The sequence below is a fragment of the Vulpes lagopus genome, chromosome X, assembly GCF_018345385.1.
Source record: "Vulpes lagopus strain Blue_001 chromosome X, ASM1834538v1, whole genome shotgun sequence".
NCBI classification, from domain to species: domain Eukaryota; kingdom Metazoa; phylum Chordata; class Mammalia; order Carnivora; family Canidae; genus Vulpes; species Vulpes lagopus.
The window spans coordinates 12900838-12926811 of NC_054848.1; the positions used below are offsets into that span (position 1 = coordinate 12900838).

Here is a 25974-nt window from a genome sequence, read left to right on the forward strand (position 1 = left end):
AGCTTGGAGACTTGGGATAGGAGCTGGTTGGAGCCTCTGAGATAGGAACTTTGAGAGAGTAGGGTGAAAGGATTGGAGGGACTTTCAGTTTTGAGGTGCCCATTAAGACCCCAGGTGAGAAGAACATGTACAAAGGCAGGGAAGGGAATGCAAGTGGCATGTCAGGAAAATGCCATTGCTCAGTTGCACTAGTCACATTTCAAGGGCCTAATAGCCAAATGGAGCTAGTGGCTTCCATATTGGACAGTGCAAACCTAGAACATTCCCATCATTGCAGGAAGTTCTACTGGTCAGCACTGCTCTAAATTAACTGAATGGGGTCCAGCAGCAGCAGTTAGTTGATTCCTATTTGAAGTATGGAGAATTCCATCTACCAATACAGATTATTAGTCAAGTCATGTAAAAACCATGAGAGTGGTGACCTCCTCAGTGAAAAGTGTGTAAAGCATGAAGAGAGCTGAGCAGAGATCTACAGTATTGAGGGGGAGGGAGGAATGGGAGAAATTGACAATTCCTAAGTACCTGCTAAGTGGCACATACTTTATATACAATATCTTTTTTAGTAAAAGGATCAGCAAGGCTACGTAATTTTGCTGAAGGTTGCTCAGCTGGTGAGTGATGAAACAAATCTGCCATCAAAAACAAAACAAGTGATGCCTGGGTGGCTCAGTGGTTGAGCGTCCATCTTTGGCTCAGGTCATGATCCCAGGGTCCTGGGATCGGGTCCCACATCAGGCTCCCTGCATGGAGCCTGCTTCTCCCTCTGCCTGTATCTCTGCCTCTCTCTGTGTGTCTCTTGTGAATGAATAAATAAAACCTTTAAAAACAAAACAAAAAACGGTGCCCATTTACCTGAGAGAGAGCACTAGGAGAGAGAAGCAATGGAAGCCCAGAGAGGGGAGAATTTCAAGGAGAGTGAGGTCAGCTGAGAGGTCACTTTACAAGAGCCATACGAGAGGCCCTATGTGAGTGTTCCATGTGCATTTGTTCATTTAACGGTCACAGTAACTCTCTGAGGTACTTGAATCTCCATTTTGCAGAGAAAGAAACTGAGCCTAGAGTGAAAAGAACTAGGAAGTGCCCGTGGGTTGGACAACCAGGAGGTTATTGGTTGCCCTAGAAAGAGCAGTTTCAGAGGAACAGGGAGGTGGGGGGTGTCTCATCCAGGTAGGTAGGTTGGGCCTTGACAGGACCTTATCTGAATGTAAGAAACACCAGGAGAGGCTGCTCAAGGTAAATAGACTTAAAATGGAGGCCAGAATATGTATTTTTAAGTTTTTTTCTTTTTGAAGATTTATTTATTTATTCATGAGAGATACAGAGAGAGGCAGAGACACAGGCAGAGGGAGAAGCAGGCTCCACACAGGGAGCCCGGCATGGGACTTGATCCCTGGACCCCGGGATCATGACCTGAGCCAAAGGCAGGCATTCAACCGCTGAGCCACCCAGGTGTTCTGGCCTCAGGTCCCAGTAGTCCCAAAAGGTCCCCTCAGGTCCCAAAATCAATAGTGTGAGGGGGGAAAAAAGTTTTGAAAGGGCTTTACCCCAATTTTTTTTAAGTATGAAAATATGTTTATTTTATCTTATAGTTAAATGGAATTTGGATTATATAATTGCCGCCATTTGCTTGCTTAGGATAAGCCAAAAAAGGAGCCATGTATCTGTCTTTCAGTCCACATGTCCATCCACACATGCACATAACTTTTCTATCAGTTGGTACACAACAGGATGTCTCTTTCATTGGATTTTTGCAACGTGATAGAAAGGGAGGTCTTGGCAAAAATATTAGGACCCCCTGCAGATATATCTTCTGTGCTGACCTCCCACCTCCACAACCTTGACTCTGCCCTCTTGCCCTGCCCTGGTTCAGATGGTAGCGCTACTCAGATGAGCAACACACTCACTGACTTTTTCTCTACTCTTTCACATTTGCTGCTCCCTCGAACACCCCCTACACACATCCACCGCCCACCTCCTCCTCCTAGACCAAGATCAGCCCCCAGGTCTCCACAGAAAACCCCTTGGGACTCACCTCTCAGTAGTTGTCATTTGTTTTCTGTCATTATAAGCCTGCTAAGCTGTACTGTCTTTTTCTTCTGAGCCCCAAGGACAATGTGTCTGTTGTAGATCCCAGCCCTCTTGTTTATTGCCCCTGATTTGCCCATTTCTTTCTTCATTTGCTTTCATTCCTGACAACCCTTTTCTTAGTTCCTAATTGCTTATTACCTTTTGTCATGAATCAAGTACAGTGACTTTTTTTAAAAAGAGCTTTTTATTTAGAAATGATTTCAATTTACAGAACAGTTGCAAGTATAAAGGGAGTATTGAGAACATCCGTATACCCTCTTACCTAGATTGTTGGTTTTATTCCATCTTTCTTGTCCTTTACATTCTTTCTCCCTTTGTGTGTGTCTTTTCTGCTCCATTCAATATATATTTCCTAAGAATTAGGGGTATTCTCTTACATAATCACCGACCAGACAGTTAGCAGCTTTAGGAAATCTAACATTGATATAATGGGCATATTCTAATTTTGTCAACTGACCCAGTAATGTCCTTTGTACATTTTCCCCCTCAAATACAGCATGCAGTCTAGGGTACATTATTGTAACTTTGGTCCTATGTCTTAGCCTCCTTTAATCTGCAACACTTCCATGGTCTTTGTCTTTTAGGACATTAATGTTTTGGAAGGTACTCCCCCACCCTTTTTTTTTTTTTTAATTTTATTTCAGGGAGAGAGAGCACAGCATGAGCAGGGGGTAGGACAGAGGGAGAAGCCGACTCCCTGCTGAGCAGGGAGCCTGACATGGGGCTCAGGGCTCCATCCCAGGACCCTGGAATCATGACCTGAGGCGACCTGACCCAGAGGCAGACACTTAACCAACTGAGCCACCCTGGCAGGCTGCCCCCCCCCCCAGTCCTTTATTTAAATAAATCATTCCTCAGTTGGGCTTTGGCTGGTATTTCTTCATGATTAGATTCAGATTATGCATTCTTGGCCACAGTACTACGTGCATGATGTTGTGTCCTTTTCAGGATATCACATCTGGAAGCCCACAGTGGCCATCTCTTTTTCATTGGTGGTGATGATTTGGGTCACCTGATCAAGGCATTATCCAATTTCTCCACCATATGATTTAAGTAATTTTTTTTTTTACCAAATACGTACATGCTTTAGTCATACATCACGTCTGGGAATTAAGATGAATGTTCATGTTTGCAACTTGTTAGTAAATTGCTAAAATGATTATTTGGAAACTCATTCTTTCAAACCACAGAGTGCAGTTTGTAACCCTTGTAAGCTGTTTTTCTCTTTTCTTTGTTATTAAAAACCTTTAGAAGCAGCGGTGCCCCCATGGGTTGATAGTAATGATGAAGAAACAATTCAACAACAAATCTTGGCCTTATCAGCTGTAAGTATCTTGTGATTCCCTGGATAGAAATACCTTCCCCCCTTTTTCTTTTTAAAGAAATACCTTCCTATCATGATTTTATCCTTAGAATGTTTTCCTTCTGTACAATTTTTAAAATGTTTTGAAATGTTAGAACTGTACACATCTACTTTCATTGTTTTTTCCCCTAAATTTCTCCCTACCCTGTTTTTTTCCCAACCCTAAGTTTTAACTTACTTCTCCTTAAGTTCTTTTTTCTTAATGGAAAACTATAATCTATTACACAAAATAATTCTTTCAGCCTTAAAAGGATTCTTTTGTTATTAAGATAATCTTTTGAGATATGCCATCATATAAAGTTTCTAGATAGCATTAGAATGCTCTGAATGTTCATCTGAATGAAAAGATTGTATTCTAAATTTTCTCTTTAACTGTTATGTGTATTTGAAACGGAAATTGAAAAAAATAAAATTTTCTATGCTGGACCACAAAAATTTATCTTGGGACATGAGAGACTCCTAACTCTGGGAAACGAACTAGAGGTGGTGGAAAGGGAGGTGGGTGGGGGGTGGGGGTGGCTGGGTGACAGGCACTGAGGGGGGCACTTGATGGGATGAGCACTAGGTGTTATTCTATATGTTGGCAAATTGAACACCAATAAAAAATAAATTTATTAAAAAAATTTGGGACTTCAGAAAGGAATACAATGATAACCAGTAATCAATTGTACAGCACCTGATAGTTTCAGAAAGAACTTTCGTACACATTATCTCCTTTGAGCCTTACTGCACGTCTGTGAGTTAGGTAGGAGCTTTATTGCTCTGTACAGGCGTGAGGAGTGTGACTCCCAAATGTGTCCTTCACTAAAGAACATGTGTCTCCACTGGGCTGTGCATTCTTAGTGGGCAGAGGCTGGCTTTGATCTCTGTCCTCAACACCCAGCAGCCTGCCTGGCATGGGACTCAGCAAATAGGGCTTTTACTGTATCAGTGGTTTTCAAGCTTTGTTTTTAATCCACTCTTTTTTTTTAGCTGACATTTTAAGGTTTTTTTCCTTTCCATTAGTAGACCCTTCAAAGGCCTGAGCATTCATTATGAATTCAGTGTGAACTCCATGTATTTGTTTACTGTATGATGGCCAGAGTTGATGCTGACATCACATAATGGTTTTCTCCAGAAGCGAATTGGGACAGTGAGACTCATTTGAGGGCAAACATCAGATATTCACCAGTCAGGTCCCCATAGCTCTTCTGTCCCTCAGATCTGTTCCTGTCCTCATTTCTCCATCTCAAAATAAGATTCCAGTTATTCACCAGTTTTTTCTAGTCACGAACCTCAGAGTTTTCCTTCATTCACTTTCAGACACACACACACACACACACACACACACACATACCAGGTCTGCTCACATCCTGACAGTGCTGTGTTCAAAATATACCTCTACTCCACTTCTTTACTGCCATTGCCACTGCTGTGCTCTTCGTGTCACTCTCCTACACGAAGAGCCTTCTAATCTCTCATAAGCTAAGATCTAAACTCCCTCCATTGGCTTCTAAGGCCCTTGGCTTTGCACACCTCTCCTCCCTTGTGCCCCACTGCCCTGCCTCCCAGCCAGTATTTTTTTCTGGTATAGAAGCAAGCTGAGCTTTGTTCTGCTTTAGTGCCTTTTGTTCACTGTCCCCTCTTTCTAGAACGCCACCCTGCTCATCTCACCTGTCACCTCCTCCCTCACCATCCTTTCAACCCTCCACCAATTACCCCATCTCCTAGCCTTAGCAATCTAAACCTTGGTCTGTCTCTTCCCAGTGCTCCACCCCACGATTGGAATGGAAACGCTCAGAGGGCAGGGACTCCATCATGCCCTGCTGAGCAGGTGGCATGGTGCCTAGAGCATAGCAGGTGCTGAATGGGCATCTGCTGAATGGGTGATGTCGTGAACGTTGCATACAGATACACCTACAAGAGAGCACCCAAGATTTAAGCATGGCCAGCCTTTATCTTGAGTACAGCCTTTATGGTGGCTACTGAATTTGTTAAGGGATAGACTAAGTTGCTATAATAGAGAAATCCAAAAATACCGTAGGTTAAATGGGCTGTGACTTTGTCTCCCTCCCTCCTTCTGCCTCATGTAGGAGTCCAGAAGTAGGTGTGCTTTGCCCATGAAGTCATCTACATACCCAAGTATTTCCTGTCTTAATCCTATCCTATGCCAGCCTCTATGGTGTTGTCTGCCTTCTATATAGTGAAGCCAGCTCCCATAACCATGGTTGCATTCCAGCCTGTGGGAATTGGGAAAGAGGTGGGTGGGCATGCCAGACTGTTTGAAAGATGAGACTCAGAAATTGTACCTATCACTCAGGCCTACATCCCTTCGGCAGCCTAAATTCACGGCCACTCCTAGATGCCAGGGAGCCTGGGAAACCCAGTCTCTGGCTGGGTGGCCATATGCCCAGCTGGAGCTCAAGAGTTGTGATCCTAGAAGGAAGGAAGGAAGGAAGGAAGGAAGGAAGGGAGGGAGGAAGGGAGGGAGGGATACTGGGAGATAATTTGCAATCTCTGCCTTAGTTGCCTTACATTCTCTGACTAGCCAAGCACTAGTTGAGACAATTCAGAGCATACAGCAGAGTAACCCTTTAAGCTCCTTGTATTGGGGCACCCCTTACTTAGGACGTAATGCTGTCGTTAGGTAGTGTTAGAGAACTCAATTCAGCAAATTGTTTTTAGAACCTCCTCTGGGCCAACCTTGTCCTAGGACCAGAGGTAGATGAGATCTGCCCTCTAAGAGCCTGAAGGCTTACTAGACAGCTGCTACTTGAGTGCACACACAGCATCACTGCCTATGATAAGCACCGTAATGCAGCATGGTGACGAAGCACCGAGGAGAGGGGGGGCATCTCCCTGATTTTGGAGAGGGAAGAGGATGATCTTAGAAAAGCTTTCCAGAACTGATGACATTGGAGCTGAGTTATTGTCTTGGGAGGAAGGTGTGTAGATGTTTGGAGGATGCGAGGCAGGGTTTGAGATTCAGATAGGGGGCGTTGTAAGCATTTGGGTATGACTAGACTGCAGGATACAGGTGGAAGTGTGGATAAGGAGCCAAATCATGAAGACCTTTTTATACCTTTCTGATGAGTTTAGGTTTCATCTTAAAGGCGACAAAGGAGTCATTGAAGGATTTTAGTGATAGGTAAAACACATGTTTTTCTTGGGCAGGGTAGAAAGTGGGTTGCTCTGAGTAAGAAAAACAGGACTGGAGACAGCTGCAGCTGTAGAAATCCAGGTGAAACATGATGGGGCAATTTTAGACTTTGCAATTTTTAGGTTGGAAGGTAAAATAACTAAAATCCATTTTGGTTCAGGTTTGTTCTTGCTTTATTTTTTTTAAACATTTTTTTTAATCTTTATTTATTTATGATAGTCACAGAGAGAGAGAGAGAGGCAGAGACACAGGCAGAGGGAGAAGCAGGTCCATGCACCGGGAGCCCGATGTGGGATTCGATCCCGGGTCTCCAGGATCGCGCCCTGGGCCAAAGGCAGGCGCCAAACCGCTGCGCCACCCAGGGATCCCTGTTCTTGCTTTATTAATGTAGGAATTCTCAAAAACAAAAATACTGTTAAAATCTAACACGGGCAAGATGAGATGAAACTGACCGGTGCTGTTAATAGCCGGCTTCTAAGATTTAAGTAGCCAGTTTTCTAAGATTATTCAACACTAGTTTTCACATACCTAAAGTGCTCACTGAAACAAACGTGTTCATATGATTTCAAACTCTAATTTCAACTAATTACATGATTGAATTTCCTGGTCTCCTATGAGGCTCTCTTCAGTTGAGACTGTTAAATATATGACAGGATCGGTCATTCTCCACTCTGGTCAGCCGACAGGTTAATGGTACCTCAGTCGACTTTGTGACTGAAATCTTTAGAATTTGGTGTTTGTCAAATCAGTGATGCATTGTTACATATTAATCGCATCCTATGGTTTTCCCCATGTTTTTCCCCTTTTCATCAAAGGACAAGAGGAATTTCCTTCGTGACCCTCCAGCTGGAGTGCAGTTTAATTTTGACTTTGATCAGATGTACCCTGTTGCCCTAGTCATGCTCCAGGAAGACGAGCTGCTGAGCAGGATGAGATTCGCCCTTGTTCCTAAACTGTAAGCAGTGTGTTCCTGAGCTGGAGCAGTGCTGTTCACACAGCGTGTACTTGCGTGTTCTAATGGCCTTGGTCATATGCACAGTATCAGGGAAAAATTGTGGAATGGGAGCCAGAGCAGGTTCCTACTCTCTCTTCATGAAAAACAGGCTCTGTGGCCCTTCATCTTGCTCGCTCATGCTCTTGCTGTCCCCTCTGTCTCTCTGTCACACACACACACACACACACACACACACACACACACACACACACACACACACACACACACACACACACGGAGCCATAGAATCAAAACTGAGAATGGACTTAATAGGAAATTTAGGGTGGAGATGAGATGTGCTCTTTTATCCTCAGTTAGAAGTGAGAACATAGTTCCTACAGAAACAACCAACGTACCCGTGTCTTCCAAATAAAATTAAGGTCTACAGAGCTCATCAGGACCTGGCCCACTGCTTTTTTCCACTCAGGCTCTGCCCTTTGGCAACAGTGTTCCTGTCCTCTTTCCCACCCGAACTTTTTCCTCTACCCCAAGGCCCTCTTCTCTTCTGAAAGTCCCTGCTTGTGCTTGGAGCTCCAGTGCAAGCATCATGTCTTCAGGGACACAACCCTGACAGGTATCAGCAGAGGCCCCCCACAGAGGTCCCTTTCCTTTCCCCTCTGCCACCACAGGCTCTTAATCACCTTTTTAAATTCCAGTTCCTTGTTTTCAATCTGCACTTTTAGTCCGCAGTCTTTCTTACTCTGAGTGTTCCTTTTTTAGAGCACTCTATTTTTGTTTTTAATTTTTTAAAATATTTAATTAATTTATTTAGAGAGAGAATGTACATGTGCACGAGTGGGGCGAGTGCCAGAGGGAGGAGTAGAGAAAGAATCCCAAGCAGACTCCATGCTGAGCAGGGAGCCCGATGTGGAGCTTGATGCGGAGCTTGATCCCACGACCCTGAGATCACAACCTGAGCCCAAATCAAAAGTTGGCTGCTCAACCCGCTGAGTCACCCAGGCATCCCAGCACTCTGTTCTTTTTAGATGGGTACGGTATCTTGCTGTTCTCTGAGAACATGAAGTATAGTTTCCTTGAAATACTCTTTTGTCTCAATGCTTTTCTCAAAGCCTTCGTGTTTGTCTTGGGCTCTGTCATTCATGTTGCAGGTTTTCCTTACCTGCCCTACATATCTGAGGGCACCGTAGTGAAGGAACACTTAGAGCTGTACATTCCCACAGGCCTTTTGGAGAGGGAGGCTCAGTAGCCAAGGGCTGGGTGGCCTCCCCCAAGAGGACTCATCCACCTCCTGCCTGACCCCTCTCAGCCATGCCAGCTGTCCGAGTGTGGAGTGGTTTAGCTCATAGTTAACTGTCACACGCTGCTGCATGAGAGCACAGTCCCTGGCTGGAAGGGGCAGCATGGGAGGCAGAGCCAGCTGGCCACTCCTCTGGGGCCTTGCCACCATTCCTCTTGTCTTGAGCCAAACCTCCACCAGCCTTCAGAGATGCCTGGTGCCTCCTGTCCCTGGGTCTTTCTGAGCCGATGCCTGGTAGACAGGCCTATTCTTGCTGGCTGGCCCTCCTGCATGCTCTCTGGTCGATGGAGTACATTACTATTTGCCCTTCACCTTTTTGGCTTCCGCTGTGGTTTCCTGGCCAATTCTCTTTGTCGTGTGGATTTTATCGACTTAATGTCTTCTATTATTTTAGAAGTGTTTTCAAAGGGAGCACAGATATATACATGTTCATTGTGTGCTTTGTTTAGCAGGCCAAACAGGGGTTTTAACAAATATTTGCTAGCCCTTTGGTTCATATGGGAGCAAAGATCTTCTGTCTCTGAGAGAACAAGTGTTCTTCCAGACCCGGAACAATAGTTATATCGAACCTTTTACTTATTTTTCCTTTTTAGTGAAACTCTTCATAATTATTAACATGTTGGAGGTGGATTTTGGTAGCCCTTCTCTCACTTCACCTCCTTTTCTTTTTGCTTAAAGATTTTATTCATTCATTCATGAGAGACACAGAGAGAGAGGCAGAGACACAGGCAGAGGGAGAAGCAGGCCCCATGCAGGGAGCCCGGATCCCGGGATCACGCCCCAAGCCAAAGGCGGATGCTCAACCACTAAGCTACCCAGGCGTCCTTCTCCCTTCCCCCCCTAAAAAGAAAAACATGTGTTTTATGGCTAAAATCTCATTACAAATCTAATTCCTAGATTGTGTCTAAAGTAGCTATTTTAAGGGCGCCTGGCTCTTGATCTCGGAGTCATGAGTTTGAACCTGACATTAGGTGTAGAGATTACGGCAAACAAACAAACAAATAAAGGACCTATTTTTAGTTAAGGATATAAAAAAAAATTATCATCTGATCTGTTCTTAACTATTATGCTCACAAAATCCCGAGAGTTGGCTTTTGAACAGTTCATGTGTATATATCTGTTGGAAGCTCTTTCATCTCAGAATTCGGGGTTGCACCTATTCTGAATAACTGCCTCCTTTTTTTTTTAAATTGCAACCTTTTTTTTTTTTTTTAAGATTTTATTTATCCATTCATGAGAGACACAGAAAGAGAGAGAGAGAGGCAGAGACACAGGCAGAGGGAGAAGCAGGCTCCATGCAGGGAGCCTGATGTGGGACTCGATTCCGGGTCTCCAGGATCACACCCTGGGCTGAAGGTGGCACTTAACCGCTGAGCCACCCGGGCTGCCCCAACTGCTTCCTTCTGAGATAAGAGTAGCAAAGCTCTGGGGTTCAGGTGGCCTTTGCACCTAAAGGCTCCATCAACTTGAAGAACATTTGAATCACCTTGGGCCACACAGTGGGTTCCCTGCCAGTGCTCTTGGGACTGTCCAGAGGCCCGGGGACGCTGGGGCATGTGGCCTGGGGTACTCATGGCAGACATGTAGCTAGCTTTGATTCCATAGTTTGGGTTATTGACAATTCTGGACTTCCTCTCACTGCTGAGAGTAATTTTAAAGTTCATAAAAGATTTGGAGAATTTGTATTTGGTAAATCATATTTCTAGTTTGTTGCTGGCTAGGTAAATTGTCAATTGAATAATATGATTCCAGTTTCCTATTAATTCTGTTAGGGATGATTTAGAGATTAGGGTTGTCATTTTTTATAATTCTTTATCTGTTAGAAACACTTACTGAAATATTTGTGGATGAAAGGATGTAATATCTGGCATTGCCTTAAAATATTCCATCCTACACCCAGAGAAAGGTATGTGTGCAAGGGAGAGGAGCATAGATAAAACATGATTGGCAAAATATTGGTGATTGTTAGTTAGGTCACGGGTACATGGGCTTCTTTGTCCTAGTCACTCCATTTTTGTTTTTGTTGAAACTTCCATAATAAAACAAATGAGCCATCACACACAAATCTAGGACTTCCTTCCTGGCATGCAGAAGTGAAACTTTGAACACTTGAGACACGTTTTGTAAACAGAAGCCATCATTAGATAGGAACAATTTAGAAAATAAATCAAGGGACACCTGGGTGGCTCAGTGGTTCAGCGCCTGCCTTTGGCCCAGGGCGTGATCCTGGAGACCCAAGATCGAGTCCCTTGTCGGGCTCCCTGCATGGAGCCTGCTTCTCCCTCTGCCTGTGTCTCTGCCTCTCTCTCTCTGTGTGTCTCTCATGAATAAATAAATAAAATCTTTTTTAAAAAATCAAACACTCTGTATTTCAAAATACCTTGTAGTGCTTAACACTTCCCTGTAACACCAATGCTGGTATGAGACAGGGCCCTGCTCTCATATCACAGACACCCTCTGAGGCCTTCACTCTGACGGCAGTAGAGAAATCACAAGTCCTTTCCAGCCTTGGACAGTGACCTACGCCCATTGTTTCCCAGAGGATGTATATATCATTCTAATGCCTTAAAATTGTCCGTGAAAGCGTAAGTGGTAAGACAGACATTTGGGAGTTGCTATATTCCATGGTTTTCTTTATCATAGGGGTCCTCAGAATCTTTATTATGTCATGGGCATTGTAACTCTGTCCAGAGGGTAACAGAACATTTCTTTAGTGTGCCTCTGTGACCTCTTCCTCTTATATCAAGAGGAAAGAAAGAAAGAAAGAAAAAAAAAACCAAGAGGAAAGAAAACAGTCCAGATGTTTGTTTTTATCAAGAGAGCAAACATTGCCCATAATCTGCCGTAAATTGATGGTACACCTGATTCATTTTGGACATTTCATGGAGCTCAGACTTAAGTGACTTTAAAAATATTCACCGGGGCAGCCCCGGTGACGCAGTGGTTTAGTGCCGCCTGCAGCCTGGGGTGTGGTCCTGGAGACCCGGGATCCAGTCCCACATCGGGCTTCCTGCATGGGGCCTGCTTCTCTCTCTGCCTGTGTCTCTGCCTCTCTCTTGCTCTCTCTGAATGAATGAATAAATAAATCTTTAAAAAAATAAAATAAAATAAATATTCAGGCAGCTCACTACCTCATGGGAAGCTAAACTCACTTCTGTCTGTGATGTTCATGGTTTAAGATTCTTGAACTTATCCAGGTAAAGAACCTTAGTTCTTTTTTTGTTTCCTGGGTATCTTCATCTCTGTATCTCTGTACCCAGTCACCATCCAGGTATTTAACCTCTGAAAGTGAATTCTCCAAAGTGTTGTCTAATTGCAGAAGAGCACACTATAGTATATCTTGTGTTGCTTTTTAGGGATTTATTTATTTTACTTATTTGATGGGGCTATGGGGCAGAGGGAAAGAGAATCCTGAAGCAGACTCCCTGCTGAGTGGGAGCTTGACCATGAGCTCAATCCTAGGACCTGAGATCATGACCTGAGCTGAAATCAAGAGTCAGCCACTTAACTAAGCCACCCAGGCACCCTTTGTATTACTTTTTAATACTGCCTAAGATTTTGTTAGCTTTTCTAGCAGCTACAGCATACTCTCTTTTGGTCAGGTAAACGTGTGGTTGACTATAGTGCCTCACGAACTACTGTTAAGCTAGGTCTGCCTCCTGCTGAACTATTTCCAAGAGATGTTATAAGAAAAAGAGGTTTGTGAGAGCACATGAGTTTGGGAAATGCTACTTGGCATTTACTTAACATAGTAAGAGCTTAACAAGTAAGAGGTCATTATTCCTGTGACCACCTGTGTTGGCAGATAACTTGGTTTATTCATCCCCGAATCACCTGGCATGGGGCCTGATGTATGTGGCACTCAGTAAGTATTGGTGGAATTAATGAAAGAAAAGATGGGCTGCATCTAGCAGCATGTCATCTTGTTACCCAGCCTAGCCTTGTGGATAATCTTGTATTTTACCTCTGTCACTTAAAAACCCAGCCTCGGGGCATCCCTGGTGGCTTAGTGGTTTAGCACCACCTTCAGCCCAGGGCATGATCCTGGAGATCGGGGGTCCCACGTCAGGCTCCCTGCATGGAGCCTGCTTCTCCCTCTGCCTGTGTCTCTATCTCTGTCTCTCTCTCCCTCTCCCTCTCTCCCTCTCCCTCTCCCTGTGTCTCTCGTGAATAAATAAATAAAATATTAAAAAAAAAAAAAAAAAACAACCTAGCCTCTGTTAGGGCACTTGGGTGGTTCAGTCAGTTGAGCATCCGTCTCTTGATTTTGGCTCAGGTCATTATTCCAGGGTCCTGGGATCGAGCCCCATGTTGGGCTCCCTGCTCAATGGGGAGTCTGATTCTTTTCCTTCTGGCTCTCCCCTTGCTTGTGCTGTCTCTCAAGTGAATGAATGAACAAATAAGATTTCTCTCTCTCTCCCCCACTCCCTCTCTTTAAAAAAAAAAAAAAAAAAGCCAGCCTCTGTCTCCTGGCCCAGCTTCACCATTCACAAACGCAACAACGATGTGTTCTTCTTAGGTCTTAACTGAGGCCTATTCTCATCCATAAGGCCGGGTCTCAGAATTTTCTCTTAGTCCTTATTGATTTTTTTTCTATTCCTTCAAAATCTTTTTCAGTCATGCTTCCTTAAGTTTCTCCCCATTCTAAGACCCTGCATCCCTTCTAGTAAACCAGGGGGTAGAGAACATTCTCCTTACCCCCTGTTTTGTCACTTCTATTAGCAAAATGTTTTGGAAACACAAAATGAGTGACTCCTCCAGACAAAAAAATACTCCACAGATCACCAACCCCATCGCTAGTTAGGTGATGAAGGTGTACATTTTATGTTTTTGGTTGAATTTTGTTTTGCCTTCCACCCTTAGAATTTTATTTAATAGCTCTGAGGTAAGCATAGTCATCAATGTTGTTTTTTAGTTGATTTTTTTAAAGATTTTTTAAAATTTATTTTTTTTTTTATTTTTTTTTTTAAATTTTTTTTTAATTTTTATTTACTTATGATAGTCACAGAGAGAGAGAGAGAGAGGCAGAGACATAGGCCGAGGGAGAAGCAGGCTCCATGCACCGGGAGCCCGATGTGGGATTCGATCCCGGGTCTCCAGGATCGCGCCCTGGGCCAAAGGCAAGCGCCAAACCACTGCACCACCCAGGGATCCCTAAAATTTATTTATTCACAAGAGACACAGAGAGAGAGAGGCAGAGACACAGGCAGAGGGAGAAGCAGGCTCCGTGCAGGGAGCCCAACGTAGGACTCGATCCCAGGTCTCCAGGATCAGGCCCTGGGCTGAAGGTGGCACTAAACCGCTGAGCCACCCGGGCTGCCCTATTTTTTAGTTTTAAACAATCACACCTTTATGTAAAAAGGTTGGAGGTATAGCATAAAAAGTTTTTTTTTTTTCACTCCTTTGAGACCTGATGCTCCATCACTCCTGAATGCTAAAGCATTCACTAAATACACTAAAGTGTGTATTTCCTGCAAACAAGTCTTTTTCTACATAACCACAATGTAACCCTCCAAATGAGGAAACAGTTACTCATGCATTATTGCCATCTGATTCCCAGACCCCATTCAAGGTTTCCCATTTGTCCCAGTGTCCTCTTTAGCAAAGGACCCAGTACAGGCTCACATGGTGCATTTCGTTTTTGTGTCTCATCAGTGTCCTATAATCTGTTGCACCCTATCAGGTGGTGTATGCTGCCATTTTGTCCCCTTTACTGCCCACACTGTGGGCACTTCACTTGATGAAGGTGGTTTCTGCCGGACTTTTTTTTTTTTTTTTTAAGATTTTATTTCTTTATTCATGAGAGACCGAGAGAGAGGCAGAGGCATAGACAGAGGGAGAAGCAGGCTCCCTGTGGGGAGCCCGATGCAGGACTGGATCCCGATCCCTGGACCAAGGATCACGCCCTGAATGAAAGGCAGGCATTCAACTGCTGAGCCACCCAGGCATCCCTCTGCCAGACTTCTTGACTGTAAAGTTACTTCTTTTCTCTTTGAAATTAATAAGTGTTTTCTGGGGGAGGTACTTTGAACACTGTAAAACTATTCCATTCCTCATCAGACTTGGAACATATTCATGTATTTATTTGTATCTGTATAGACTCACCATCCTGTCTTATGCAATGGTTATAATCGTTGCCATCATTATTTATTCTGATGCTCAAATTATCACCGTTTTAGCCAGTGGGAGCCCATTCAAGTTGGTTTCTGTGTCTTTTTGACTCATCCTCATTATTCGTTAAGTGCTTCCTTGCTTTTTGACATGAAGTAGTCTGGGCTCATCCTGTTCTCTCCTGCAGTAACTCTGGAATTGGCCACTAATCCAAAGAGCTCTGGTTTTTTTTAGTGGAAAATGGTATACAGACACCAAGATCTGAGCGCTAGGCATGTTCATTGCTTATTGGGGTGTCACTATTCCTTGGTCCACTCAGTGGACAGAGCTAGGGAATATCTGTGTCCTCATGTATATTCACATACATTTTCTACTGAATGAAAACCATGTATTCATGGTGCTACCTCACAGCAGGGATCATTCTAGAATTTTCCCTTTCAATGTTGGTAACTCCCTTCTCTGACCACGAGAATCTTGGTTTCCACTCTCCTTAATATTTTTATTTAATTGATCAACCCCTTGCATGTAACCAATCTTCCATTTTTGCCACCACCCCCTCCCCTGCTCAGACACCCTCCTCTCCAGGCTCAGGTTGACATTCCCCATTCCAAGGCACCCCCATGTGGCCAGTCACCTTCCCCTACTTGGTCCCTGGCACCCCCTGCCAGGTGATTCTCATATGCAGACAAGTTTGAGGACCCCTGAGGGTCCTCTGGTTGAACTGCACTTTAGTCTTTTTATCAGTCATCTCCCACCTCACTCTTACTGATCCCCAAGTTATTTGCATGCTGCAGACATTTCCTTTCATAAGGAGCAACACCCACAATCCTTTCTTGTCACTGCTGGAAAGTTCTTAATCCTTCGGCAAACAGCAAATCCAGTGAAGTCCTGGCTGGCTGTGCTTGCAGTCTCCCAGGTTGATGTGCTGGTTTCACAACAGTGCCTGTTTGCTTTTGCTGAGGGCAATGTTGGTATCATTAAAATACCAAGAAATATGGAGGTTTCATTGGTGTTCTGTAAGTTGTCTTTTGCTGCTGTGGAGAAGATAGCTATTCTTTTTATCCTGTTCCTTAGCTTTTAGTTCAAAAGCAAGTAAAATCTCCTTTGAGCCTCACTCAGATTTGAAAATGCTTCTGAAAAATCATCTCTTCCCACCTCCACTAAAACAAATAACCCCCATGTGCATTTGCATGTGTTGCACGCATTCTCAAATGTGTTGTTGTCTGTCCTGAAAAGCGTGAAGGAAGAAGTGTTTTGGAGGAACTACTTTTACCGTGTCTCCCTGATTAAGCAGTCAGCCCAGCTCACAGCCCTGGCCGCCCAGCAGCAGGCCGCCGGGAAGGAGGAGAAGAGCCGTGGCAGAGAGGAAGACTTGCCACTGACAGGTATATTCAGAGAAGACTTAACTCTGTGTTTAAAGAAAAAAAAAAAAAAGTTACTTGAAAAATATTCTTAGAGACTCTCATGAGCTTGTCATCTTGTAAGTACCAAAAATGTCATTGTCATCTACTGAAAAACTCTTTCCTTCCCAAAGGAATGTTCATTCTCATGCCCTCTCTCTGACCCTGCTCACACTTCTCCCCCAAGCTTTCCTTTCCTTCCTTGGCTTTCTTTTTCTTGTTCTTCCGGGGTTTTACTTCTTTTTATTTCTTCCTTGGCCACTGGTCATTTTCACATCTCTTTCCTTGCCCTTTACCCTGTAACATTTGATACCTTCTATCCTCTACTGATTCAGTCCACTGCTTTTCTTTGTTTCTCTGCCTCTCATTCAAGCTGATGTTCCCCTAGTCCTGTACTCTGTAGAGCGGAACTAAGCTCCATTCCACTCCAAGTTACCAGTGTCTAGCTCAGACCTGGGCACCGTTACATTGCACACTGGACTCTTACTGTGACAGTTGACCCCTGGTTGTTGGGGGAAGTGTTCTATAATATCAGCAACAATTTAAGATCAATAATACTAATTAAAATAAGAAAGATATTAAAAAATAATAAGGTATTTTGGGTCATATTTTTAATGTTTCATGAATATCTGTGTATGGGTACTAATTATACCTACTAGAGGCTTACCTGTCCATGGAATTTTAAATAATTATGCAAAACCATGTATCTTAAGGTACGGGTTGTACAGACCACTAGAAAAGAACCTGCCACTGCATTTCAGGTCACGGAAATGTCATGAGGTTGCTCTACACAGTGAAATTTGGCCTTTTGCATATAGATGTCAAAAAAGAATCCCAATTGTCTATTATTCTTTACTATTTATTTTCAGTAATTTTTTTTAAACTTTTTTTTTTTTTTTATGATAGTCACAGACAGAGAGAGAGAGAGAGAGGCAGAGACACAGGCAGAGGGAGAAGCAGGCTCCATGCACCGGGAGCCTGATGTGGGATTCGATCCCGGGTCTCCAGGATCACGCCCTGGGCCAAAGGCAGGCGCCAAACCGCTGCGCCCCCCAGGGATCCCTATTTTCAGTAATTTTATTAGAAAATGCCATTTCACCAAATACTGCCTGTGTATCAAAATGGGCTTAAGACAGGATTCAGTAAAGACTATACACCTAGTGAGGTTTGTAAGATAGAAAATGCGGCCCAGGAGAAAGAAGGGAAGCTGTGGCTGAGTGTTGCACTTCACTTTGTGCTTCCTAGCATTCGTGACAAAAGGAAAATTTGACAAATAACTGAATTCTCCTTATCCTAAAAGAAAGAGCAGAACTATCCCTGAATTTGACTTCAGCTAACACTGCGGTCAAAATTTATTTCTTGTTTGGAAATCTTATATGAGGAGCATCAAATATGATGACCTAAAAAATATATATATACCCCAAAGAAAGAGGTTGAAATATGGTCTCGCCTAGCTATTTCTTGAAAGCATAATATAAAAGCTCATTTCTGAAAATTATTTAGTATCATTGTACTTGTGGATATTTTAGTTGTTACTGTAATATGTATTCAGAATTGAATCAAGCAATTTTTATCTCTTTTATTCTCACTTCTTAGAGGCAGTACGGCCCAAAACGCCACCTGTCGTAATCAAATCTCAGCTTAAAACTCAAGAGGTAATACAGTTTTACGTTGTACCTAGTAGTTGATGTCTGGAAATGAAGTAACTCATGTTAACTATCTCAGATCCCATTTGAAACTGCTTATGAATACGGGTCTTGTATGCTTTGAAGAAGAGGGGCCCAGCACTTGTCTAGTTAAGGACCTGTAGCTGAGACTTGAGGCAATTCCCTGGCATCAGGAATTGGACTGAATGACTGGGGTGACCCGAACTGTGAGAGAGCCTAGTAGATTCAGGCAGTAGCTCATCTGGCTCCAAAGCAACCAGTGCAGGTGAGATGACTGGAGAGCGGTGAGCTGAGCGTCTGACTAGCGGAGGAAGGCAATGAAAGGGACACTAAGCTAAATGCCACTTAAGAAAACCGTTCCCACAGCTCCTTTGTTATATTTCAGGATGAAGAGGAGATTTCTACCAGCCCAGGGGTTTCTGAGTTTGTCAGTGACGCTTTTGATGCCTGTAACTTAAACCAGGAGGATCTGAGGAAGGAAATGGAGCAACTGGTTCTTGACAAAAAGGAGGAGGAGACAGCCATCCTAGAAGGTACCAGACAAACAAAATAGCTGTGCTCTTTTCTGATTCCAAAGTTGATTGGAGAAAATGTCATTTTGAAGCAGATATACAAACATATTGTAACTTATTGTGTTCTCCATTAGAAGGTGGATTCTTGCACACGTGACCAGACCTCACATCCCTCTGCCTTAAGCATAGCCAGAAATATAGAGAGAAGAAACTGAGCCCAGAGAGGATAAGTGATTGATCCAAGGCACCTCAGCTCTTTGAACATGTGGTTAGCAACGGGCGACAAAGAGTGCATACCCTTTCACTCAGAGACACTGCCCTCCAGCCAGAATTCTACTTGGGCTTCTACTTTTTTTTTTTTTTTTTAAGGTTTTATTATTTGAGACAGAGAGCATGTGCACATGAGCAAAGAGAGGGACAGAGAGAGAAGCAGACACCCCATTGAGCAGGGAGCCCAAATGGGGCTTGATCCCAGGACCCTGAGATCATGACCTGAATCGAAAGCAAATGCTTAACTGACTGAGCCACCCTCACGCCTCTTGGGTTTATACTGTTATGTAGAAGATTATTTTCCCTGCTGCTATGTGTCACAAGAGTACTGCTTCTGGGAAGGAGCAGGCTGCCTTTAAAATAATAATAATAGGGGGCAGCCCCGGTGGCTCAGCGGTTTAGCGCCGCCTACAGCCCAGGGCCTGATCCTGGAGACCCAGGATCGAATCCCATGTCAGGCTCCCTGCATGGAGCCTGCTTCTTCCTCTGCCTGTGTTTCTGCCTCTCTCTCTCTCTCCTCTCTGTGTATTCTCATGAATAAATAAAATCTTTTAATAAAATAAAATAATAATAATAATAGGGCAGCCCCAGTGGCTCAGCGGTTTAGTGCCACCTTCGGCCCAGGGCATGATCCTGGAGACCCGGGATCGAGTCCCACATCAGGCTTCCTGCCTGGAGCCTACTTCTCCCTCTGCCTGTGTCTTTGCCTCTCTCTCTCTCTCTCTCTCTCTCTCTCTCTCTGTCTCTCATGAATGAATAAATAAAATCTTAATTAATTAGTAATAATAATAATGATGATGATTTAGGGCACCTGGGTGGCACAGAGGTTGGGAGTCTGCCTTCGGCTTGGGTCATGATCCTGTGTCCTGGGATCGAGTCCCACATCAGGCTCCCTGCAGGGAGCCTGCTTCTCCCTCTGCCTATGTCTCTGTCTCTCATGAATAAATAAATAAAATATTTAATAATAATAATTTAGAGACAAAGAACAAGCAGAAGGAGGGAGGGCTGCTTTCTTTGGCACATCAGGACAAATGACTGGCTTTCTACTGGATGAAAAGCAAAGGGTCGAGTTAATCATCATATGAAGAGTGTTTCATGAAGCCTTCTGAGACTTACAATGCACTCAGGAATCTGGCTTTCCCCTAGTTGTACAGAGAGCACCCTGAGAAAATTAGCCTCCCAGAGGTGAACCAGAACCCTGTTTGCACACTGCGGAGGGACTCTGGAGAGAATTGGGAAAAGAGGAAGGAAGAGCTTCTGGGGGAAAGAGAGGCCAGAGGAGAAGTGAAAACTTGGGCTTGCTAGGTGCCTCAGATTCCTTCTACCCTTACCTGTTTCTGATAGAGATGGCTGCCAGCCACCACAGAAGGACAGTGGGCAAGAGCCCCACGTGTTCTAGGCGATAGCTAGAGTGGATTGTGCGTGGGTTCCCTTTTTGCCAGTGATGGCTAGTAGCACAGGCCCCACAGGGAACTGGAAGTTGCCCTGAGGCAGGATTCATAAAGTGCTGGCTGGCTGCTCCAGGCAAGCTATTCTTTTATTGAATTCCTGCCCAAGTTATAATTCAGAACACGTAATATTCTTTTATATATTCATTGTCTTGGCCCTCCAGCTAAATTATAACTACCTCAAGGGCAGTTACACCTTGGATTTGTCACCGCACAGTGCCTGACGTGGAGTTTGGCACCCAGTAAGCCCCTAATAAATATCTATGACATTGGTGGTTGGCCATGCAACACACCATGTCCTTTCCCTTGAGTCACCGCTGCCAAAAAAAATTAAAACACTTGGTTTTCAAGGTTTAAGGTTTGTTTGTTTTTAAGATTTTATTTATTTATTTATTCATTCATGAGAAACACAGAGAGAGACAGAGACACAAGCAGAGAGAGAAGCAGGCTCCACGCAGGGAGCCCGATGCGGGACTCGATCCCGGGTCTCCAGGATCACGCCCTGGGCTGAAGGCGACGCTAAACCGCTGAGCCACCCTGGCTGCCCTAAGGTTTGGTTTTAAAAGAAGAAAAGTGAAGTGCCTGACTGGCTCAGTCAGTGGAGCAGACGACTCTTGGTTTCGGGGTTGTGAGTTTGAGCCCCACACTGGGTGAAGAGATTACTTAAAATCTTTAAAAAAAAGATGAAAATGAATTTTAGCTTTACTTTTTAGTATTATTTTTTAAGATTTATTTATTTATTTGAGAGAGAGAGAGAAAGCACAGAGCAAGGGAGTGAGAACAAGAGTAGGGGAGAGTGGCAGAGGGAGAGGGAGCAGCAGACTCCCCGCTGCGCAGGAAGCCCTATGACACCAAGATCATGACCTGAGCTTAAGGCAGATGCATAACCCACTGAGCCACCAAGGCGCCCCTAACTTTACTTTTTAAGTTTTTTTTTTTTTAATTGATTGGCTGTAGCTTTATTTATTTATTTATGGTAGTCACAGAGAGAGAGAGAGAGAGGCAGAGACACAGGCAGAGGGAGAAGCAGGCTCCATGCACCGGGAGCCCGACGTGGGATTCGATCCCGGGTCTCCAGAATCGCGCCCTGGGCCAAAGGCAGGCGCCAAACCGTTACGCCACCCAGGCATCCCCTAACTTTACTTTTTAAATAGCTGGTTTGTTTTCTATTTTAAAACACCACATAGCAGATGTCTTATCGCCTACATACATACATACATGTACACATACACACACACACATATATTGAGTGTCTAAGCATAAAGGTGCAGTTCTGAATCTCAACACAGAGGAGGAACATGAGAGCTTAGATGGAGCCCAGTGTGAGGGGCCAGGCTTCAGCAAGAGACCTCCTGACTTCAGGGTCTGGTATCTTATTGCCAATCTAGGGAGACTACTGCTAAAATGGTTATGCACAGGTTGTGAAGCCTGCAAATCTGGCTCCATCTGTTGCTATCAAACTGTGTGTTGTTGGGCAAGTCACTTAACCTCTCTAAGCCTCTGTTTTACAACCTGTAAAATGTACAGCAGTGTATCTAGTGCCTGGATTGTTCGTTCTAAGGATGAAAAAAAAAGTAATATGTTGAAAGCAGTTAGCACAGGGCCCAGCTAGTGAGTGCTCAAAAAATCTTAGCTGTTGGGCAGCCCGCGTGGCTCAGCGGTTTAGCACCTGCCTTCGGCCCAGGGTGTGATCCTGGAGTCCCGGGATCGAGTCCCACATCAGGCTCCCTGCATGAAGCCTGCTTCTCCCTTGGCCTGTGTCTTTGCCTCTCTCTCTGTGTGTCTCTCATGAATAAATAAATAAAATCTTTAAAAAAAAAAAGAAAAGAAAAGAAACCTTAGCTGTTTTTTCTACCATTGTCATCATTGATAGTGGTAAAAATTAATTTGCAACCAAATACTATCAACTATCCATTTAAATATACAAAAAAGCAGAGGTTTAAAAAAAAAAGCAGAGGTTTTTGTTTTGTTTTGTTTTTTAAAATTTTATTTATTTACTCATGAGAGAGAGAGAGAGGCAGAGACACAGGTAGAGGGAGAAGCAGGCTCCATGCAGGGAGCCTGACACGGAACTCGATCCCGGGTCCCCAGGATCAGGCCCTTGGCTGAAGGCGTCACTAAACTGCTTGAGCCACCAGGGCTGCCCAAAAGCAGAGGTTTTAATAAAGCAAAATAACACCTGAATGTCTGGCACTTAACTGATTTATCTTTCTAATCGTATTTCCCTTCGGTTACTGTTAAAATTTGGTCAGGTTTTCTGAGTACGCACAGTGAGGAAGCTGGAGACATGAAAAATTACCATGGCTCAGACTTCCACAGGGAACTATACTTGACCAAGTTCTTAAAAACAAGCATTGTGAATTCAAAGAGAATCTTTTCCTTCTCATTTGTTTCTTTCAGAAGATTCTGCAGATTGGGAAAAAGAACTGCAACAGGAACTTCAGGAATATGAAGTGGTGACAGAATCAGAGAAACGAGATGAAAACTGGGATAAGGAAATAGAGGAAATGCTGCAGGAGGAAAATTAGCGCTTTTCCTGAAATAAAACAATAATCCTTAACATTCTATAGTTGATATTAAATTCTAGATGACACTTGCTGAATCAGAAGGCACAAAAGATTGCTATAATTATGAAATTCAAGATTATTCTTTTTTCAAGCTGAAACTTGCCTTTTTTGCTTTTTTAAAAAAGTGTATAGAACAGTTATTCTAATAATCAAAAAGGGATGTTTTATGTAATATTTCTTTAATATAAGTCTAGTTAGAGATATTCGTGTAGTCACTATGGATATCTTTGCCACAGAAATGCAAGTAAAATTTTAGAGTTCTGTTTTCTGTGAGGTCAGAATTATAATTTATTCTTCAATTGTGGTTTTCTAAACATTTGTACTTCTTGTATTTTCATTGATATATGTCTGTTAAAGTACTTACTTAATGGATTGATAACAAAATGACCAAATTGTACCAAAGAACTTAGGAAGAGGCACTTTCAAGACTATTTTCTTGCTAGGTATTTTCTAAAATTCCATCTAAAATGCCAAAAGGTAAAATAATTATGTTGATTTTAATGGTATAAACATCATACAATTTGACATTGAGAAATACTGTGTAAAAACATTTGTTTTTCCCTGGGGCCTTTTCTTTCTTGTGTTGTTGTTTGTTTGTTTGTTTGTTTAACTATACCACATTTAATATTGTTGCTTTCCTAAATTCCCCGTCACAGTTTTTGTAGAAAGTGGGGCCTTTTGTCCTTTTTATATTAATGACCTTCACAGGCCCATTCACCTTACAGTCTCTTTGTTTTTGTTTAAATCATCACCACATATAAATGTTTTAGCTTTGTCTTAATTAAACCTGTCAGTCCTTATAAAATTGTGTTCCTCTGAGTACAACTTCTGGAACTCACCACTTGTATCCTGCTACACCAGCAAACCCACATTTAGAGGATATGGCATTTTAAAAGAACAAGGTGGCTTAATGTCAGAACACTTCTGAGGCATTTGTTTCTTGAAACTTTGGTATTTTTCAAGGAAACTTTATTTCCTAAAAGGGAATAGAATTAAGACAATCCTTTATAGGAAAAAATAATAATAATTAAAAAATCCTTTATAGGAAAATTATAAATCCTTTATAGGAAAAATGTACATATTTATATTCTTGACCCCATAAAAATTAGTCCATGGTCGTCTGGCAAAGGTATAGTCAACAAGGCAACTGGGTGTGCCTCTAAGCTTTGCTCTTGTTTGTAGCTTGGTATACACACTTGTGAATGGGCCAGGCTGTCTCAGCTAGGATCCCTTGCGTTATAGCAATAAATTCATGTATTCTATGAAACCACTGACCCCATTATCAAGGGATTTCCACTTGTGCCACAGTTGCTGATTACTGAGTTTGGGTTCAGGAACGATGACTGGCAAGTTCTAAAATAATCCTATTGAAGGGGAGAAGTTTGGATTTTTTTTTAAGTAGAGTTTTCTGGGGGGGGGGGGAAGAAACATATAAAATGTTTTTAATGGCAGCTCGGGTGGCTCAGCGGTTTAGCACTGCCTTGAGCCCAGGGCCTGATCCTGGAGACCTGGGATGGAGTCCCATGTCAGGCTCCCTGCATAGAGCCTGCTTCTCCCTCTGCCTGTGTCTCTGCCTCTCTGTGTGTGTGTGTCTCTCATGAATAAATAAAATCTTTAAAAAATAAAAAATAAATAAAATGCTTTAAGTAGCTAAAAGTCCTGGATGTAAGCAGATCAAAATATGACAGTGCTTGGCTCTTGGTACATGCACTAAAATTCATATTGTTGAAAAAATACAAAAAGCAAAGCTTTCAAAGAAAGTTAAAAAAAAAAAAACCTAAAATGACAATAGACATGTTACAGCTGTTACTATCAACTTTACATGATATTCTTACTGCATTTTAAAACAACCTAATTGTGCATTGCTCCATGAAAATAAAAGGCTAAAATAAGATTTTATATACTGCATAAAAATACAGTTATACTCTATTTTTATGATTCCAAATGGAGTAAAATGTTGTGCTCGTATAAATGGTACAGGTAACTGAAGTGTATTCCTTTAAATGGAAGAATTTGTAACCATGTTAGTTGGAAAATTAAGTATTATCACGTGCCTGGGGGATAGCCAGCAAGCTACACTGAGCATAAAAACACATAAGCTTCACACTGTGGGGATTATACCTCACTACTCAGTGTGGCTCAGAAACCAGTGGTGGCCTGCCCTAGGAGTTTGCTAGAAATGCAGTCTCAGGCCCTGCCACAGACCTGCTGGCCCAGACTCTGCACTTTACTGAGACCCCGAGGGATTAGAATGGGCTTTACAGTTTGATGCACTTTGGACTAACATACTAATGCCCTCAGGGCGGCCAAGGTTGCTGGTGCTTTTTACTTTTTACCCTTCCACTAGCATCCTTGGATGATGATTTTCTTTCTAGTTGGTGTTACAGATGCCTCCTTGGCTGTTCCAGTCAGTTCCTGCTGCCGATTCACCTTTCCACATTGCCAAATCGGAACCAAGCTCGCATGAGGACCATGAATAGTCAGATATCTCTAATGGCATACATTTCAAAGGAAAATGACAACACTACAGAGCGCAGAGATAAGGGTCCCTGAGAACTGTTTCACATGTTCATGAGCTTTCTCTGAGGTTCTTGAGGGCTGATGTCCCCTGAAGGCTGAGCAAATTCGTGCACATGAAATCAAGTAAAAATACTTGAAAAGGTAATAGATCATCGAACCAAATAAAACTATGTCTTTAAGGTATATGGAGTCTTATTACACAAGAATTAAAATTGTTTATTTACAGTTACAGTAGTTTACGGCAAGCAAGTAAAATCCACTGATGCAGCCAGGAGCATGTGCTCTGCTACAGGCAACTGAGGTACAATGTCAGAAACTCCTTATATGCAAAAGTAGCAACTTTTTATACAAAGTGGGAAATCTCAATTTGTAATTTTGGAAAGTCAAAACTAGAGAACCTGTTCTTTTAGGAGATAAAGCAGTAGTGATACTTGTTACAGTGCTTTGAGATGCCCTACGGTAACTAAGATGGTTTTTCACAAATTATTATTACAAATAGGATTTTTAGGACATTTTAAAGGTTTACAAAAAAATGAAAAAAGAAGCTTACAATCACACCCAACTTGTAATATTTTATTTCCCTCCTTGATCACTTTGGTATAAAAACCAGGACTATGAATGCACTTGTATCATTTAA

The 25974-nt window shown here is 42.9% G+C and overlaps 1 protein-coding gene across 2 annotated transcripts in view; it reads left to right on the forward strand.

Annotated features, from left to right (window-relative positions):
• Positions 1-24240, forward strand: part of SYAP1 (synapse associated protein 1) — a 34554-nt gene extending 10314 nt beyond the window's left edge. Inside the window, exons 4-9 of one of the 2 annotated variants that reach the window (XM_041741245.1) lie at positions 3340-3413; positions 7406-7545; positions 16190-16338; positions 17950-18008; positions 18406-18553; positions 22654-24240. In XM_041741245.1, the coding sequence (XP_041597179.1) occupies positions 3340-3413; positions 7406-7545; positions 16190-16338; positions 17950-18008; positions 18406-18553; positions 22654-22778 (695 nt within the window). In that variant the 3' untranslated portion in view covers positions 22779-24240. Of the gene's footprint in view, positions 1-3339; positions 3414-7405; positions 7546-16189; positions 16339-17949; positions 18009-18405; positions 18554-22650 lie in introns of both variants that reach the window. The other variant, XM_041741244.1, reaches the window with a different exon arrangement.
• Positions 24241-25974: the final 1734 nt, after the last annotated feature.